This window comes from Photinus pyralis, unplaced genomic scaffold (genome assembly GCF_008802855.1).
Source record: "Photinus pyralis isolate 1611_PpyrPB1 unplaced genomic scaffold, Ppyr1.3 Ppyr1.4_LG4, whole genome shotgun sequence".
NCBI lineage: Eukaryota > Metazoa > Arthropoda > Insecta > Coleoptera > Lampyridae > Photinus > Photinus pyralis.
The window spans coordinates 3,365,473-3,384,201 of record NW_022170511.1 but is presented as its reverse complement, the minus strand read 5'-3'; the positions used below and the strand labels follow the sequence as shown (position 1 = coordinate 3,384,201).

The window sequence follows — 18,729 nt, the reverse complement described above, 5'->3', positions numbered from 1 at the left end:
TCGTGAAATTTTAAATTTTATTCTACTTGACTAGCACAAAATTAAATAAAATTCGATACGAAACACCTTCTCAATAATATAATACGGTTTGATATTTCAGGTTACGAAAGCTAATGTAGCAGACATTCCGATTGTCCATTCTATGAACACAAAACTGTAAGAGTCCTCACGAACGAGGTTTAGATCGATCGTGCCATATTAGCACCTACACCATTGAGTGGCAATTTTCCACTCTCGAAGCACGTCTAAATTCTTTTTTATTTTAGAAAAGAAAATCCACAAGTTTATAGCTTTTCACACGCCCGTAAACAGATTATGGACAACCGCAGTCTATAAAATAAAGGATACAAAATTATGTAAAGAACTGAGTGAAAAACTTCCAAACAACCGTACTAATCACACGCATCTAAGTGTATTTAAAATGAATTTAGGCATTTCCCTGAAGAAAGAAAGGAAAGAAACGCCTGACTCATTTCAAAGGTCTCAGTCTCGGCTCTGTTATAATTTTCAGTGTAAATTACTGTTCTTCGGTTAATTGAGCAATACTATACCCCCCACGTATTTCTCAAGCTTCCCAAATCGCAAACGTAGAACGGTGGAACTAATGACAAAACGGAAAACAATTATGAAAATGGAATTTTCCGTCGAGAACGATTGACGATAGTAAAATAACGCTTTGCGAAAAATACCCTCGTAAAAGGCTCAGTCTGCCGCCTTTCTTTTATAAACACTTTTGGTGTTGAGAAAGTGATTGTTAATGTAATGGTGTTATCTTCCCTTATTGAGCGCAGTATTTTGTTTGCTCGTTTTCAATAATAAGAGCTCTTTTCTAGTTATTTCGCATTCATTCTTTGTTCATTGTGGCGTTATTTTAACAACCTGAGAGATAATGGTACCATAAATATACAAGGCAAATTGCGTTTCTGTTGGCAATTGATCGTACCGTTTAACTGTAAGTGCGACGCATTCGCCCAGTTCAAGTAGGTAATTCGGAAATAACACCGATTTTACGTTTAACAAGACTGTTTTCAACTATTAAGCACAGGTCTTATTTAGTCAATCAGTGTATGAAAAAGCAGTTCAATATAATAGAAAACAAATGGAAACGTTATTAATGTATTATACCTAGACAAGAAAGAAACAGGTTAATGATACGGAAAATATCAATATGAAAAGCAATGGAATTGCTGTTTTTATTTCAGGAAACAAATGAGTAACGACAAATAATTGAATTTTTAAAATGACAGTGCATTTGGCTCATTTGATAGAGGTTTATTTCTCTTTTCGATGATATAACATATTAGTACCCTTATTCAAGAAAATGAAAAAAAATTATTATAATTAGATCAATAAAATTAATCCAGATATCCTACATCAAAATAAAACAAATGAACGTCTACGTTTCTTATTAAACCTTGAAGACAAAACGAAATTAGCAGTAAAATTGTTTTCATCGCAATGAATGTTCAAAATGTTCACCAAGGCAGTGGCATTCTCTATCACAAAAAGTTTGAAATAAAAGTTAATTTCTTCTACACGTGTTACGTCATTGAAAAGAGAAAAAAATCGCTATCAAATGAGCCTATTAAAAGTATGCATTGATATTTTAAAAAATTCAATTGTTTTTCGTTATTCATTGTTTTCTGAAATAAAAACAATGGAATGCTTCTGCCTTATTATGGGAAATAAAATGTTAAACAACTTTCACATAGAAAAATTTTTTATACAGTCGTATTCACTGAGATATATACCATATTCCATACATAATGGGCCCTCAGTATAATCCCAGACTAGAAATTATGACGCGATCGTCCTGTCTGACCACCATGTTGATGCACAAAAGTGAGGATTTTCCGCACAATATCCGCACAAAATGAGCACAAATCGAGACTTGAATACAGAGGAACAATTTAATTATTTAATGCACGTTTTAGAGACTTATAAATTATTTGACTTTACGGGTCTTTACAAGCAACGTTTATAATTTATAGCTTAGCTTCTGACTGCCAGCTAAATAATGATGCGCGAAAATTACGCCCAAGCTGAATTGCTAGCTATTGAATACGACCTACAGCAGTGGCTTACCTATACAGGGTGTTCATTTGAAAACTTGTTTTTATCGAAAAGTTAACAAAACGCCGAAACACGTCAAAAGATTTGTCATTTTTTAACCAAAAACTACTTCACTCCCTTTCACTCCGCAGGGTCATTCCTTAAAAGTTTTGAATGGTATCGAGTAATAGCTTGTTTGAAAGGTCTTTCGAAGTCCTTTATTTTGACGCTTGATTTTTTAAAATCGGTCGATGTGTTTTGGAGAAAATTAGAACAATTTCTACTCTTTCCGCTAGTGTGTAAACCACAAAAATCTGAATCAATAAATTAATTTTCATTATCCCGAGATTGTCACAAAGGTAACTGACAGCAAGTTAAATTCTTTCTTTCCGATAGCAACAAATAAGTGTGTTTTTTTTTCTATCTGAACAAATTAAGAGAGGTCGATTAAATAAATTAAATAAAGAATTTTCTAATTTTCTCGAAAACGAATCGACCGATTTTAGAAAATCAAACATCAAAATAAAGGATTTCGAAAGACCTTTCAAACAAGCGATTACTCGATACCAGTTGTCATTTAAAATTTATTTTTAAGGGAATGATCCTAGAGGTAGAGGGTGGAAGGAAGTAAAGTAGTTATTGGTTAAAAAGTTGTCTCCCTTGACGAATGTTTTGACGTTTTTCGGCGTTTGTTCCTTTAATCAGTGGTTTTCAAATGAACACCTTGTATATAAATTATTACACATTCTGCATGATCCTCGATTTGTAGTACATGGCAAACATACTTAAACAAACTGAATGGGTCTTTGAAGAAAAACGAAATTACTTTAATTTTGCGAATTTGTAGACGTTGATTAATTACATTTGCTCTCTCTTCTTCTTTACAGGATTATACCGCAAATTACCTCAAATAAATTCGAAGTAAGAGAAGCTTAAAAACGTGAAAATGGAGAAATTATTTTTTAATAAATACTTGTATATACATTTTTGCGGGTAAAGTAGGTAATAAGGATTTTTCAATTAGGAATTTAAATTTGGATCATTTCTATTTCGAGATTACTTCATTAGCATGTTTAATTCTTATTTAAGGGAATTTCTGAGTCGTGTGCACCGATATAATGTTTCTTAGAATTTGCCGTCTTAAAAACTACGTTCTCGAGATATAAAGCATAGTGGAAGTGTCATAATTCTCTCTTTGAAAGCACCCTAACTTAGTTAACAGAATGGAATATCGTGCAGACCTTATACTTCCTGTTAGTGATGTGGCATAAATATTAAATTATCACACATTGCTCTACGCGTACACCCAATTTATTTTTAATACATAATAACGAGTAAACGTCATTCAAGGGATGTAAATTACTTATTCTCCTGTTCCTTTATTCTAATCATGGTGCATAAAATCGTCTATTGCCTCAACTTGAGGTCCACTATAGGGAATCCCTAAAAATATCATTACTGGATTACTGACCATAGTTCCAAATTATTATAAATATTCACAGTACGATTCGGTTGTAGCATGACACTTATCACTTTGCGTAACAACATTGTAATGCTAATTATTAGGGATTGGTGCTGAATATTCCAAAATTTATTGTTGGATTACCGGAAACCATACTTTATTGTTCAAAATGTAGCAGCTGGATCTAGTTCAATAGAAACTTCTTTGGAGCGCTTTGGATTGAACCATTGAATACAATTATTTTTTATTCAATGATTGAACTCATAAGCGAATTTTAAGAATTCTAAGCTTGAATGACTAGTTTTGTAATGGTAACTGAGTTTTGTACCTATATCTTGATTATATCTGTGAAATTCATTAATTAATTGTTATTAGGGTACCTATCAAACTTTTACATTCAGCAAGTGTGGTCGCATCAGGGTTTCTAATCCAATATAAAACCTTCTAGCACAACTCGGAGAAGCTGCTGAAGTTGATCGAGGGTGTATATCGCTGGTTACCCTTGGGAACAATTGTCAACAATAAAGTCCTGATAGTCCACGGTGGCATTTCTGACACGACAGATTTGGATTTAATCAAGAGTCTCGATCGGGGCAAGGTAGGTGTATAGCGTATTCGTAAATTTATGATTTTACATTGAATAATTGGAGCCGAAAACGGATAGGATCTGAATTGTATGCAAATAAAATAATTTGTTGTTTTATTCAATTTGATTCCATTGTAATTACTGTCACTATGAAATGCTCTTGAAGTGTTCTATCCCTCTATCTACTTATTCTATATACACCCATATAACTTGAGACGGTTTAATTCAGAATTAATTCAGAACGATTGATATTCATAGAATGTATGTATTCATATATGCTTATTCATAATTTTAATTATAAGTTTAGCATGCTGTAGTGTAGATGATCAGTAATGTTGTTACAGATCATGTCTAATTTGTACATCTTTTGAATGCCCCTCGTATAGCTTTAAATTGTTTGTCGTAAATAGGTACACTGGTTTGCAAGATTATAGCGGGACCTTGGGGATATTGTAATCATTTGTGGGTTTTCGAAAGGACATTTTAATTTTGCTGTGCGCATCGTACCGATTATGTCGAGTACCTATAGTATTTAATACGAAATTAAATTCGTTTTAATTATTAACAACGTCATAAGCCGTTTAAAATAAAAAAAAATCAGAAGGCAGGCCGCTGTTTGTGCGGTAAGTTGGTTCAAACCAAAACGAGGGGGGGGGGTATTAATAATTCGAGGGTTTAATTTACGATTTATTTTAGGCCTTTAAAGTTTAAAATAATTATTGCCTAATTCAGTTTGGGAAGCATCGGACGTGAATTCGCGGTTTGCGAAACAACCGTAGTTCTTTGAAGGTTTGCCGCCAGTCACTGTCAGTTGGGGTTTGTGGAAGCTAAGCACGGTATTGGGAACCAGGAAAAGCCGTAGTCGCCGGAAGGATTAAAACTCATCAGGGGATTGTCAAGATCGCTCCCGCGACGATTCGGGGTCTCGTTCATTCACTTCATACGGCAATCTACACCTTGGGTTCTGGTCACCACCACTCTCAAACCACATACGAGAGTAGCACCTTTAACGATATCTAGCGATGGAGAGATACCCTTAAATTACAGACAGCTCGGTATTGTAAAAGCCTGCATATTTAGATTTTTTGTGTTACCTTGAAAATAACCGCCAAATAGTTTTGGGCGATATAATTCTTGAATAATTTTCTTTGAATGTGTGTCACTTGGTGTTTTGCATGCAAGGGAAGGGTGAATTGGTGAGTGTGGTATCGTATTTTTTTATGCATTGTCTTTGTGTACTAGAAATAAGTATAGTTATATTTTTTTTCACAATTATCTATATATATAAATTGTATCTGGAGGAATGTATCGTTAGGCCTTATATTGAAAACGCTAAAATCTATTAAACATAATTAAACAAATTCGTGTACCGAATTTTATGCGTTATCACCAGGTCGGTGATAATACATCACAATTGGTGCCCAACGTGGGGCAATATAAGGCTGATGATACTGCAGTGGTGATTAGAAACGAAGGTCAAAAACGTGAATAGATTTGAAATTTGTGGACATGATTTTGCGTTCAAATTCAAAACAAAAGCGTAACGTGATTGACGATCTTGAAGATCGAAATAAAGATGACGGGGTAAATAGTAGCGAAAATGAAAGGGGATATGTGGCGGCGGCGGTGACTCCTGAACATTCCGCAATAAATCCGTGTCAAATTCAATTAAATAATTTAGATCAGGGCAAAGGGAATAATCCCAAGAATATAATACAGGATGAACGAAGGGAAGAAAAAAAGGCAAATTTTCAAAGGCATGGGAATCGTGTTGAAGGGGGTGACGATGATGAATGGGGCAATAATTATGAACGAAGGGGGCCGCGTAGAGAGTTAGATCGAGGTCGCGGTAATACGGGGGCAATACCGAAACGATACGAAAATGATTTTTTTGAAAATGCCTGGTCATTGGAAAATAGTGGAATACCACAAAACACGCGTACGCGAATATCTGGTCCCAATAAACAATTTGAATCCTTAGGTGTTAAGCAGTTAAACGAAAAGTTGCAATATTATGTTGACCACCAACAACCCCTAAACGTTGTGGCGCAACCAGCGTACAGAAATAACCCAATGGATTTGTTTAAATTTCAAAAATATTTGCCAACTTTTGGGGGCACTGACTCAGAGTCGCCTATGGATTTTCTGGATGAGGTAGAGTTGGCTTTCGATGATTTCCGTGTAAGTGAGGGGGATAAGTTAAGGTGCATAGTTAGATGTTTAAAAGGGGCAGCTCATAAATGGCGACATGTGTTTGCCAGTAACGTTACTATACGTACAGACAGTTTAAAGAAGCATTCATTGCGGAGTATTGGGGCGAAGGTGCGCAAAGGCAGATTCGGTATAGGATTGATAATGGAGTATATAAACGCGATATAAATGTTAGTATGGCAGCATACTTTCTAGAGTTAGCACACTCGGCCAAATACTTACACATGCAGTGGTCAGATAGGGAATTAGTGTATGATTTGGCGGCGCACTTTACGCCAAACATAGAAAAAACCATTTTAAGCATGGGAAATCCGACAATTTCGGATACTTACAAATTGTTACAAAGACTAGAGGATGCGGAACTTCGGCGTAATTCATAGTCAGTTGATAATCGTAAAACTGGTGGGACGGAGACAATTTCCAAAGAGGCACCGACAGGGTTTAAAAATTGGCGTTTGCCAGAGAGTGCTAGTAACAATAACTATACGAGCCCTAAAGGTACTAATTTTAACTATAATTTTAATCGCGATAATAACCAGTATAGGGGCAGGAATAACGCGGAAGCAAAACCCGCATACCGCCCGGCGGCGAATAGTAAAGGGGAAGGGTTATCATACGGCATTAAAACTTTAGAATATCAAGAAGACCCTAACCAAGATGTGGCGATCACACAATCATTGGAACCCACAGAGGCGAACTCTCGCGCGTGCGATATTTCCAGATAGTTCGGAAAAGCAGGTTACAGAAAAGGGCCAAATCCCCAAAGTTAGCATCAGTATTTGCGGTCAGGTAGTGTCCACATTGATCGATAGCGGCTGTGAATTGTCTTGCGTGTCAGAACAATTCTTTGAAAAAGTTTTGCTGCCTAACGGAGTTCCGGTATTACCCGTTTCAGGCGTTAATGTTGTAGGAGCGATGGGGGAACGCAGTTGTCGAGTTCACCACCAAGTGCTGATTAAATTTGAATTAAATGATCATGCGATGGAGACTATTTGTTTAGTGGTTAGGAATCTAGTACATCCCATAATTTTTGGATCGAATTGGTTGACGGAGATTAACGGAATTATCAATTTTTCATACGGTAGCTTCACTTTTTCTAAAAGCAAACAGCTAGTGACTGTTGAATTTTTGGAATGTATAGGAAAAGAGGAAAAGCAAGGGGAACAGGAACCCGAAGATGAGTCGTTTAAAGTTATCGGTAATATTCAACTTAGTAAGGAGGAAAGGGAGGACAATCAAATCATAAATAAAGATCAACAGGTTGAGTTAGGCAATTTAATGACAGAATTAGGGGAAGTCTTTTCCGAAAAACCCGGTTTAGCGACCGTTTACGAGCATGCAATCAATGTTACCGACAAATCGCCGTATTTTGTTAAGCAGTACCCCATCCCTTTTGCGCATAGACCTGAATATAGTGTGCTGAATCAGTACTGTTTCAGGTAAGTAATTTTGAGGACAAAATCACTTGTTTCATTGAACAAATTCGGTATCCTCAGTAGCAGCCTCTCTTTGTTCTTTAGTAATAAATCGTAATATGTGGTAGAAAGCTTCAGACACTGTAAATAATCGAATTTTCTTTATAATTTCTGAAATCGCTGTCGCCCAAAGGACTAGGCCACACGAATTATCCAACTCTATATTCCAGAATATTTTTTACAGCTAGTACAAAGGGCCCAAATTTGAGGCCTAGGTACGCGTGGACCCTGTACATCCTCCTATCGTAATTCAAGTTCCAGAATGCGCAATCGCACACCGATTGATTCTTCTTGAAGAATTCCGACACTTATATCTTCAGATCCTATGTTTTCGTCCTCTTTTTTTGTTACCAATATTACCAATTGTATGAATCGGCCATTTTTTCACCACCAATCAAATAAAAATGAGTGACCCCTTATATAAACGTAAAGCGGTTAGGTTAGTCCTATTAGCCTTAGTTTTTTTCCCTTTATCCTTGTGTCTTTGGCACGTTACAAAGTTTCAAAAAGATCTTTTCTAAGAAGTTTTCTACGAATACTCCTCCTAAAATTCCAAAAACATCCCGAATTCCTAATATTTCAAGGAATTTAAGATTGTTTAAAAGATTTTAACCAATATATTTAACAAGTCGCGTTAGAAGGTGCTAAGATGATTTCAAAGGCTTAATAGTTCCTCGTAATTTTTATAAAAACACTTTTAAGATTTTGTAACCATAGTTCCTAATATTATCAAAAAATTTCAAGAAGAAGATTGTTTGGAATCTTACAAAAAACTCTTAAAAAAGTGTTTCCACTTTTATGTTTCGCCGTGATGATAGTGCTAACTTTTTGCTTGTAAAAAACCAGAGATCTTTGGGGAGCCCTTTGGCAATAGTTTTAAAATTTGGCAGATTTTACGGAGCTTTCTTCATGTTTCTTCTTTCAAAAACGTTTCGTTGTAAAGCTGTGGTATTTGTAATCTGCACTTATTTATGCTCTGTAACGTTTTTACGTTTGATATATAAAGAATCCTAATCAAAATTTACAATAGGGGCAACTAAATCCTTCGCCAACGTGTGTGCTTCCTAACAACAAATTAAGAAATTAGCGCAATTAAACTAATGTGACGCAATTTCTTGTGTTTTAATAATTATGAATGGTGTAAAGCAACAAGCGTCTATTCATTCCATTTTTGCGATGACTTCGTATAGCTGTATAGCATTTTGGCGGAAATAAGAAGAATGACTGCTATTGGATATACTTTGTTCGTTCGTACCTCAATTTACGTTTTGCAAAAGAGTGGTATGATCCGAAATTTTGATAGGAGAAATCTTATACCCTTCTAACTTAAAAGTTACAGGAAAAGTACGTCTCAATTATGTTTGATTACAGACGTTACTTGTTTTACAATACTTCTCTAAACTCCGGTTATTGATCGCCAATACAGAGACTTTTTGTCGCATTTATTTTACTTGAAAGTAAAACATATATTATATAGATATTAAAATAAACTGCAAATTACAATTTTGAGCACGATTTTGAGTAATTTGATTTGATCAATTTTTCATTCGTGGTAGCAAAGCAAAGAAGCCTTGCTGACTTTGTTCCGATAACGTAATCATCGCTTACGCTCTTGTTTAACTAAAATTTAATTAATTCCGTTTCTCTTTTAGTACATTTCCCTCTTGCGCCCTCCAATAACTGACAGCACAGCGCCAGGCGCCGAGCTTATTGATAAAGTCGAGTGGAAGCAGGTAGGTTGAATAAATTTGTTTTACTATTTTTACCACTATTTCTAATTCCGTCGTCGAAGTAAAAACGTGTTTATCTAGTCGAATTCTGTTTGTTAATTGGATAACCACAAACTTTGTATAAATAGGGATATTAATCATAATCCTGTTTTTGGTAATGAAGAAAGGCGGCGTCGTTCTGTTTAGTGTACTTACTCAAAGTTATACTTTAGGCAGTGTTTGTTTTACAGTTTTAATCATGATCTTGCTTCTCGAGACTTTGATGTTAACTTTATATACAAAACGCTTAATGAGCGGCAACTAAATTGCACCCAATTAATTTAAAAGTAGATAATTGCAATTTATGTAGTCACATCCTTTTGTGAAAATAGATCTTCATCGAATTTTAATCTTATTTTGCCTTACAGGTTTTTGATATTCTATGGAGTGATCCACAACCAGGCGATGGATGCATTCCAAATGGACTACGAGGAGCCGGAACGTATTTCGGCCCTGACGTAACAAAGAGGTTCCTCAAACGGAACAAAATGCTGTACTTAATACGTTCGCATGAATGCAAACCGGAGGGATATGAAATTAATCACAACAATAAAGTAAGTATGTATTAAATTTCTGTCCTATTCTTAACCATGTAAACAGGAAATCGTTTAAAAGCTTTTTTAACGGAATGGAAATGTTGGAACTTAGAGCCGACGAGATCTTGTTGGCTTCAAAGTAAAGGGAACTGTATTTCAGGTTATAACAGTATTTTCCGCATCAAATTACTACGAGTTGGGATCGAACAAAGGAGCTTATCTGAAATTAGTGGGACCACAACTTGATACGCACTTTGTTCAGTATACGGCGGCCACCGGTAAAACAAAACGTCTTACCTTTCGACAGAGAATAGGCCTTGTTGAATCCTCGGCGATAAGGGAACTGAGAGGGCACATTATGTCAAATAGGGAACGCCTACAGCAAGAATTTCAGAAAGCCGATCCCGATTTAACCGGTAAGTAACTTTCTTGTTTGTACATTCGATTACTCATACTCAACTCTTCTTGTATCCTCGCCTGTACCCTTTTCAGCTGAAACGTTTTTTTTTCATTTGAGTTATGTGGGAGCAGCTATTAAATTGGAAAGTTACGGTTTTTCCATATGCAATAAATAATATTGAAATAAGAGAAACAATTAAAATCGTACAGCTCATTGCGGGAACCACAATGTGGTAATCTTCTGGTATTTCAGTTCCTAATCTTACAAAATTCTATACACGAGAATAGACTTAGGCGTTATCTACGTCCCACGAGAACGAATAAGGATTCAAAGGTTTACTGGACGCTAGACGGTTGACCGTAGCTCGACGTTTTTAAATCAAGCATTAATGAATTAAAGTGCGTAGTCCGGTGGTACAATGTGGGATTCACTATCGATTCGATGTAATTAATTGGGTAATTACACCGCACATTTTGTAACATCGGACTTTATAGATAATATACTTACTCGTAGATAATTAAGTTCTTGCCTCGGTTTTTGTATAGGTTTTTTTTTATGTAAGTCAGGGGTTTACTAAGGTTTTGACCCACAACCTTTTATAGTGTCCACTGTCCACTGCCCAGTATCGGTTTTAGGTTTTACTTTTAATACGAACCGCGCGTCAAACCTGATTGAGTTGAAAATGCTACAGAAGTAAAAATTCGATTTTAGTTTCAATCAGGGTTTCAATTAACCAGATAGAGTTGAAAGACAGAATGCTTATAACATAATTAGGTTGGTCTTGACAAACTTTTGCACTTAATCGCCTCCAAAGTTTAACATTGTTTTCCGAAACACAAATGCCCATTAACGTTTTTCATTATAAATATTGTGTACACCGTAAGGGTAATTAAAAACTCGCTTTAAAAGTTTTCTAATTAAAATATCACTGCAGAGTTCCATTAATATTTAACTTTCCCCCTTAAAATAAAAGCAAAATTTGACGAAATAGAAGAATCTGGAGGATCTCAGGAATCTGAAAAATTGAAAGGTATGCAACATCCAAAGAAACGGAATCTGAGGAGTCTGTATATTTGAAAATGAAGACTCGGAAGACTCCTAGAACTTTGCCTTACTGTGCATTATTATATTATTTTCATTCAAATCAAAACTTTTACTTATTTTGTTTTATGGATATCGGCACACAATTCCTACGCGACGCTTGGCATGAAGAAAAAAGAACAAGGATAGTGACTAATGACTCAGGATTGCGCAAAAAGCCGCAGAAATCATTAGGCATGATTTTAGAGATTCTCACAAGAAGCAAGATTCTTGCTTCTTGTCTTGTCTTGTCTTGCGCAATACAATAAGTGTTCTTGCATATGGTTTTGCAAGACAAGACAAGAAGAACCTTTGCAAGACAAGAAGGCTTCGCAAGACAAGACAAGAAACACTCAATGCAAGACACAACTTTCACAAAGCTTGTGTAATTCTTATTATATTACCTATACTAGTCGACTGTCATTTAAATACATGATCATTACAAACCGACAAACCCCAAATTTCACTTTCATTCACACTAAGCTAAGACACTTCGTTAGGTGACAGAGAAATTAAAATTACCCCTTAATTACTGGTAATACCTCAATTGAAAATAATCCTTACCAAGTTACAATTCACTTGATTTACCTATACCTGTATATGCTGTAGAAATTTTACAGTTTAAAGTTGTTTGAAAACATTATTCTAACTTAGTAAAAAATTGCCTTTTCTTCAAAATAAATAGACACTAATAATTTATAATTTACGCAACATTTGTGGGATACAAGATTGTTGGTTTCGCTTTTCTGAAAAATTTCCCTTTTTTCTGTAGGATACGAATTCAGTAAGATATGACCGTTTAAAGTTGGCATATGTTCGTAAATAGTAATTTGTTCAAACCCTGTCAAAAATAAGAGGTGAAAAAAAATTTCATATGACTACATTGAAAAACTATTTTCAGAAAATTTGGGACTGCTTGTATAAATTGTATTAATACTCTGTCACGCCAACAATTCTACGTCAGTTACCTTCTTAAACAGCGATAGTTCTAACGCTACCGTGCTCAGGCTATAATCAGACTCAAAACAGTTTAAAAGAAAGTAATAACGGAACTCCGTAAACAAACAACTTCGCAACAAATACATCTAATGATAACTTTGGAAAAAAACCGATGACAGATATGAGATAAGCCATTACCGTTTCATCTACTTCAATTTCCATGTCATTTAGTACATTTGCCCTTTAGTTGAAAAAAAATATTTGTAAAGGGAAACGAATTTAAAGTAAAAAGTTGAAACCGCATGTCGAGATAATTTGGAATGAAAGAAGTCGCAAAGGTAAAATGCTACTTTACAAAAAGAAATATATATGCTTTCAATTTATCACGACTATAGTCGGAATACTTTGAATTATTACTCAGCTTCTTTTTGTACGTGCGGTTGTTACCCGACACAGATTGTATCTTCTCGCTCCTCACAGCTATAGGCCTTTTTTGCCCAACGAAGTAGCGGAAATTTAAAAGATGAAAGGGTTTTGTTCGTGTTTAGATATTAAACATGTCACTGTTCATCGGCAACCGTTTTCAATTTACCTATATCGTTATTTAAAGTAAGTAACTTTATCGATTTGGAGTGTATTGGACGTAAAATAGCAAACTTTAAACATGTTCTCGTGTGGGAATACTCAAGTTTCCAATACTGTCAGTACCGATTTTCCGTAATTCCAATAGTGTAAGTATTCGGAAATTGCTTCCAATGAAACTAGAATGCTTACTCAGTGTTTTACACCTATACTGCTGCCCAACATAAATAAATAAAGGCCCTTTTTATGATCTCATCCGTGCTTAAAAGTTGTACACAAACTTTTCACATGTTATTTTTCAGGTTTTATTCCAGTAAGCGAATGGTGCAAGTCAATGGAAACCGCAACAGAATTGGGGTTGCCATGGCGAATGTTACGGGAAAAATTAGTGGCGCTAGAAGCCGACACACAAATGGTTAATTACTCCACTACTTTTGATAAAATTAATGATAGTGATATTACTGTAAGTACCAACAAAAACGCACTGATACCTTTGAGATCTATTTTCAGACCGTCCAAGGCGCAAGTACCGTTGTCGAAACTTTATATCGCAATAAAAGTAGTTTGGAGGCGATCTTTCGGATAATTGATAAGGACAATTCCGGTAAATAGAACGAAGTTTTTAATACCCTCGGCAAAACTAATTTAGTCCCCCCCCCCCAACAAATGTCCAAAGTTGATTTATTCTTCACTTGGAAACCGCCGGAGTGGAAGTGACGTGGAAAATGTTTATGCGTCTTTATTCGGTTTATTAAATCACGAGCGTCAATTTCGTAAACGGCATGAAATATTTCACTCGCGTTTTCATTAAAAATCCTTTGAGGAATGTGAATTTATAATATAAGTAAAATTGAAAGATTGATTAGAATTGGCAAAAAACGGCGGACTGCAAAATCAGGGTCACGGCAATTACTTTTGAGTTAATATGAAAATTGGAAATTAAAATTTCCATTTGCTACAAGTACTAAATTTGTGAATTCTGTTGAGTTAGAGGTTTTTGATGGTTTCAAATTATTTCCCGTTCACATCCGTTCAATAATAGTTTACGAAGCTGTTTTGGATTTCAATGCGGTGCGGTATTTGTTTAGGTACGTTTGAGGACGAAAGGCAGATGGAATAATTATCAAGCGGTAGCGGTTTCGAAAACAGCAAGGGATGGGATTAGCTGTATTGTCCGTCATTAGGTTGCGCGTCGCGTAATTACCCACGGCGAATTTCCTAGGAAATGTCGAGATTAATAGATGCGTCGTATGCAACGACTATTTAAACACAAGGTAACGCAACCCTTCATCGCAAGACGCAAAATAGCTTTGTGGGAATATCGGGCAGACGTAAAGGAAGCGCTTGGGCGGGTGCATGTGGAAGCACGCTGTTTTTTCCTATTTGCTGCATCTTCGTCCTCAAACCAGCGATTAAATACATGTCAAGTTCATTAATCAGCGGTATATGGTGCGCTCTTAACTTCCCCTTATAAATTAATAAGGAAAAGAGTCACTGGAACACCCAATAAATTCTCTAATCATCCATACATTTTCTGTTCCTGCATCCATTTCGGTATCATATAAACTCAGTAAAGCTGGAAATTGCATTTCCGATTTCCGTCAGGCGTAATTTACCTAACGGGATAAACATGCGATTTGTTTACATTTCATCGTATGCTTTGACTAACTGTACACTCCATTACATCCCATCACTGATAATGCAATTTATTAATCGAATGGTTTGCAATTACCGAAATGAAGCAAATTCTCATTTTTAACATTTTAGCTTAATAAATTGCATCGTTTACTGTTGACCCATCTATTAGCTACTAACGATGAACGTAATGACCTACGCGCAGATTGTTTCATCTTTGCGACTTTTTCAAACCTTCCTTTCATCGTCCATTAATCTTAACTATAATATTCACACGTCCATCTAATCCCCAGCAAAGAATGCTCTCGTTTAACATTTTCCACCCCACTTGCGCCGTTGTGGCGAATGGGACTGATTTTTCTGGAATGGAATATCTTTTAGATTTAAATTAAATTATTAGTGTGCGATTTATAGTCCAGACTTGAAAAAATAGAGCAATTAATTATGCGGTTAACATTGTTTCAGGAGTGGTTAGGTTACCCTAAAGAACTTACAGAAAGTCCTCACGATTCCACAGTATGCGGTGATAAGGAAGTGATTTGAAATTCATATTTTTACACCCTTTGCACCCCGTTTACTTTGGTTACACCTAAATCCCCAAGTGTATTGACTTGAGACTGACAAAAATAAACGAATTAAATACGCTCTTAACGTATTCACCGCTTTCACTGACAACAATATCATTGGTACACGCAATGAAATTTACCATTACATTGAAAAAAATTGAACTTTACCTTTTGAAAGCATACCCTAAACGAAAATCCACAAAACTAAAATCAATATTTTTAAACGAATAGGTACCGTAATTAGAGTCGTATGGACCGGTCCCCTTCCGATGCAGATGAAATGTTTCCTGATTCTGATATTTTACATCCCTGCAGAGCTCCAGAGAGGGGTTGGAGTGGAAACTCTCATTGCCGCTCATTCCCGTAAAGCTCAGACCAAATGCGGGATCGTGGGAAACTTGAAATGGATTTATAATGGTTCTAATTTGCGCATACGTTATTACAAATTAAGCACATTGTAGTCTCTGAGAAGAAATCCACACTGATATTATATGGAATATTTATAGTTACTAACTTTGGTTGTCGCAGTTTTCGAATTCTTGAGCGTTTTACTGATTCATTTCAGCACCTCACGGATCCTTATACTGCAGTATGCAGCCAATCAAATGTTGACATTCTTGTTTAAACTCAGATTTGGCAAATAATGTAGGATTTTTTATAATTCGCTTTCCTGCAACCGGCCGCAAGTGAGAAGTGAGATAATTTAAAACATTGCATCAAAATGTATAATACAACGAATTGTTTTGTGAAAGTGTACACAAGAACTAATGCCCAAAAACTCAACAGCGCAGCAAGAATTACAAATATCATTTATCTATCGCACGAACTGTTTGATCGCAAAGGAATTAAATCAAGGTCTGCTGCCTCACCCTAGACAATTAATTGAGTACCATAGCAAACATTTGAGAAATTTGATGAACTAGATTCCAGTTTGTCTTGCACTTTATCATCTCGTTCTAATTTTCAGGTTTCATCAGTTTAGAAGAGTTTTCGGACGCATGCAACTTAATTCGAGAACACATGCCGAATCCAATTAGCCACGACCAACTGTTGGACATGTGCCGACTGATGGATATGAACAAAGATGGCTTAGTAGACCTTAACGAATTTCTGGAAACGTTCCGTATGGTAGATCCCGAACAACAGGGAGGGGAGTTTAGAACTTTCTCAACGGAGTTGTCCAAAGTAAATGTGAAAACATCTCCCAATCACCTTTCCGATAAAAAGGAAGGTAATGGTCTGGTGCAGAATGAAGTTTGTGCGTCACCCTCGCTCAAAGACGATCTGCATTCGTCGTTATTTGGGTCTCCCGTGCATAACGTCGTAGAAAATAATATAGATTCGCCGTTACTGTCGAGTCCAAAAGCGGCTAATGTAACAGTGACAATAACCAATACTTCTCCACCTAGCTCTCCGAATTCCTCTTCGAATATTATTAATACTCTAGGAAAATCGCCTGTGTTGAGTAATCGACTTGCTAGAAAGTAGAATTAAATTTATTTTAAACGGTTTGGTGTTTTTAATCATTTCCCAGCCAATCTGTTGGATAAAAGTCAAAAATCTGGGAATCTTCTCGCATTGTGATTTGATTTGTTTCCTAAGTTATTTAAGAGGAACATAAAATCAATATAGAATTAAGTCTATCTTTATATACCTACCAATTTCGAGCGTAATTTGAACAGTTTCGTAATATAAGCTAACAAAAGTTGGATGAATTTATCAGATAATGGGAGAGAATATCCTGTGTTATAATTGCTACTCCATATGTGAATTTATATGATGTTATAAACTTGTAGTAGGTATAAATGTCGTTTTAAATGGTGCTATATAAACTCTTACTATGTTAAAAGCGCGAATGTTTTCCAAACTTGCTTAAACAATATACAAACAACTAAAAATTATGAATAAAAAAGACAAAACGTTCTCATAATCACATATCTTATTCTACTACACATACTTATATAAATGTTAAAAGATTAATAATTCAAATTAATGAAAGTTATATATAACAGTTGTAAGCGTAAAATTTCTAATAGGAGCAATAAAAATCTAGTATATCTAGATTGAGCTAGTAGATTTATATTATATATACAAAGGGGCCACTTCCATGTATCCTAAATATAAAACCTAGTTTATATCGCTTGTCCAAGTTTCTTGTTATAGTTGTAGATGAAATATTATATATTTAAATAATTATCTATATAAAGTAAGTGTAACCCAATATTTTGTGATATAATTTTTATATGCGTATGTATAAGTTAAAGTAGTAACGAATGATGGGTTTACAGGTGGGTTGGTATCGAATTTTAATGTATAAAATGTCGCCTAATAGAAAAAATGGTGGATGACCAAATTTTTCCAATTAGAAGTAGATGCATAAAATTCTACCATCCTGAAGGAGTTTTTCAATGATTCCCAATTAAATTTGACAGACATGTGTTAGGTTCTTATTTTAAATCATTTACAATATTTTGAATTATTTAATGAAATATGTCATTTTGACTTTCTTACAAATTGTAACTGTTTACAACTTTTGGAAACAATAAAAGTAAAATTGAGTTCAATTATTTTCCACAACTAAGCCATTTACATCGCGATTAACCACCTTTGTCCCTAAATTCAATTTTATAGCATTTGACTAATAGGACAAGTACCTATGTCAATGCTACTTATAGTATACCTGTTAGCAACGTGTTATCTCGGTTGACATGTCTCACTGTCGTAAAGCAAAAGAGGAAACGAAACACAAAGGTCTAATCATCTTTGAAAAATTGAAAACCTGTTCCTTATTATTCAAAAATGCGGGTTAGTAAAATTGCAAAGTTTCAAAAATCGCTTTTTTATTCAACGATGTATTTAATCTATATTTCAGTAAACCGAAACCCCCTCCGATTTTGTATAATTTTACAAAATGTTTACCTCATTTTTCAAGATGGTGAAAAGAATTCGAACCCCCAGTGCCAAGAATACGCAATGATTTTACATTCATTCAGAAGAAAACTGAGATAATACGGCTATCGAAAGCTTAAAAGCTCGATCCTTTTCCGCGGACCGTCAGGTCAATCTGTTCTTTTCCCTCATAACGTTTGTCTGCTCATACCATACCACTGATGAAGCAAGCAAATAAATCTGTCTCGTACCTATGATGTAAATTTACAGTCACATCATACGAGGGGTCCTTTTTATATTCCCGGACTAAGCATGAAAACCAAAAACGAGAGGGACAACACTATATTTTTCAATTTAGTACCCCTGATTTTGAATACAGGTGTAACACCGTTTTAATAACATCTTTAATCCAGTATAGAAATCTTCATTTGGTTTTTCCTTAACAGCTGTCCATAAATTTGGTCCCCCTTGGTGTTTTTTTGGGACTGTAAGGTGTATATTTAATGTCTTCGAAGCCACAATCAGGCACAGCAGCTTTTGAGAGTCC

General features: G+C 35.4%; 1 protein-coding gene across 1 annotated transcript in view; it reads left to right on the top strand.

The window, feature by feature from the left end:
• The window catches only part of LOC116167976 (serine/threonine-protein phosphatase rdgC), a 144,757-nt gene extending 127,976 nt beyond the window's left edge, over positions 1-16,781 (top strand). The window contains exons 9-15 of the mRNA XM_031483602.1: positions 3,963-4,112; positions 9,439-9,519; positions 9,924-10,109; positions 10,252-10,507; positions 13,395-13,555; positions 13,603-13,696; positions 16,261-16,781. Of these exons, the coding sequence (XP_031339462.1) occupies positions 3,963-4,112; positions 9,439-9,519; positions 9,924-10,109; positions 10,252-10,507; positions 13,395-13,555; positions 13,603-13,696; positions 16,261-16,781 (1,449 nt within the window). The remainder of the gene's footprint in view (positions 1-3,962; positions 4,113-9,438; positions 9,520-9,923; positions 10,110-10,251; positions 10,508-13,394; positions 13,556-13,602; positions 13,697-16,260) is intronic.
• The last annotated feature ends 1,948 nt before the right edge of the window (positions 16,782-18,729 follow it).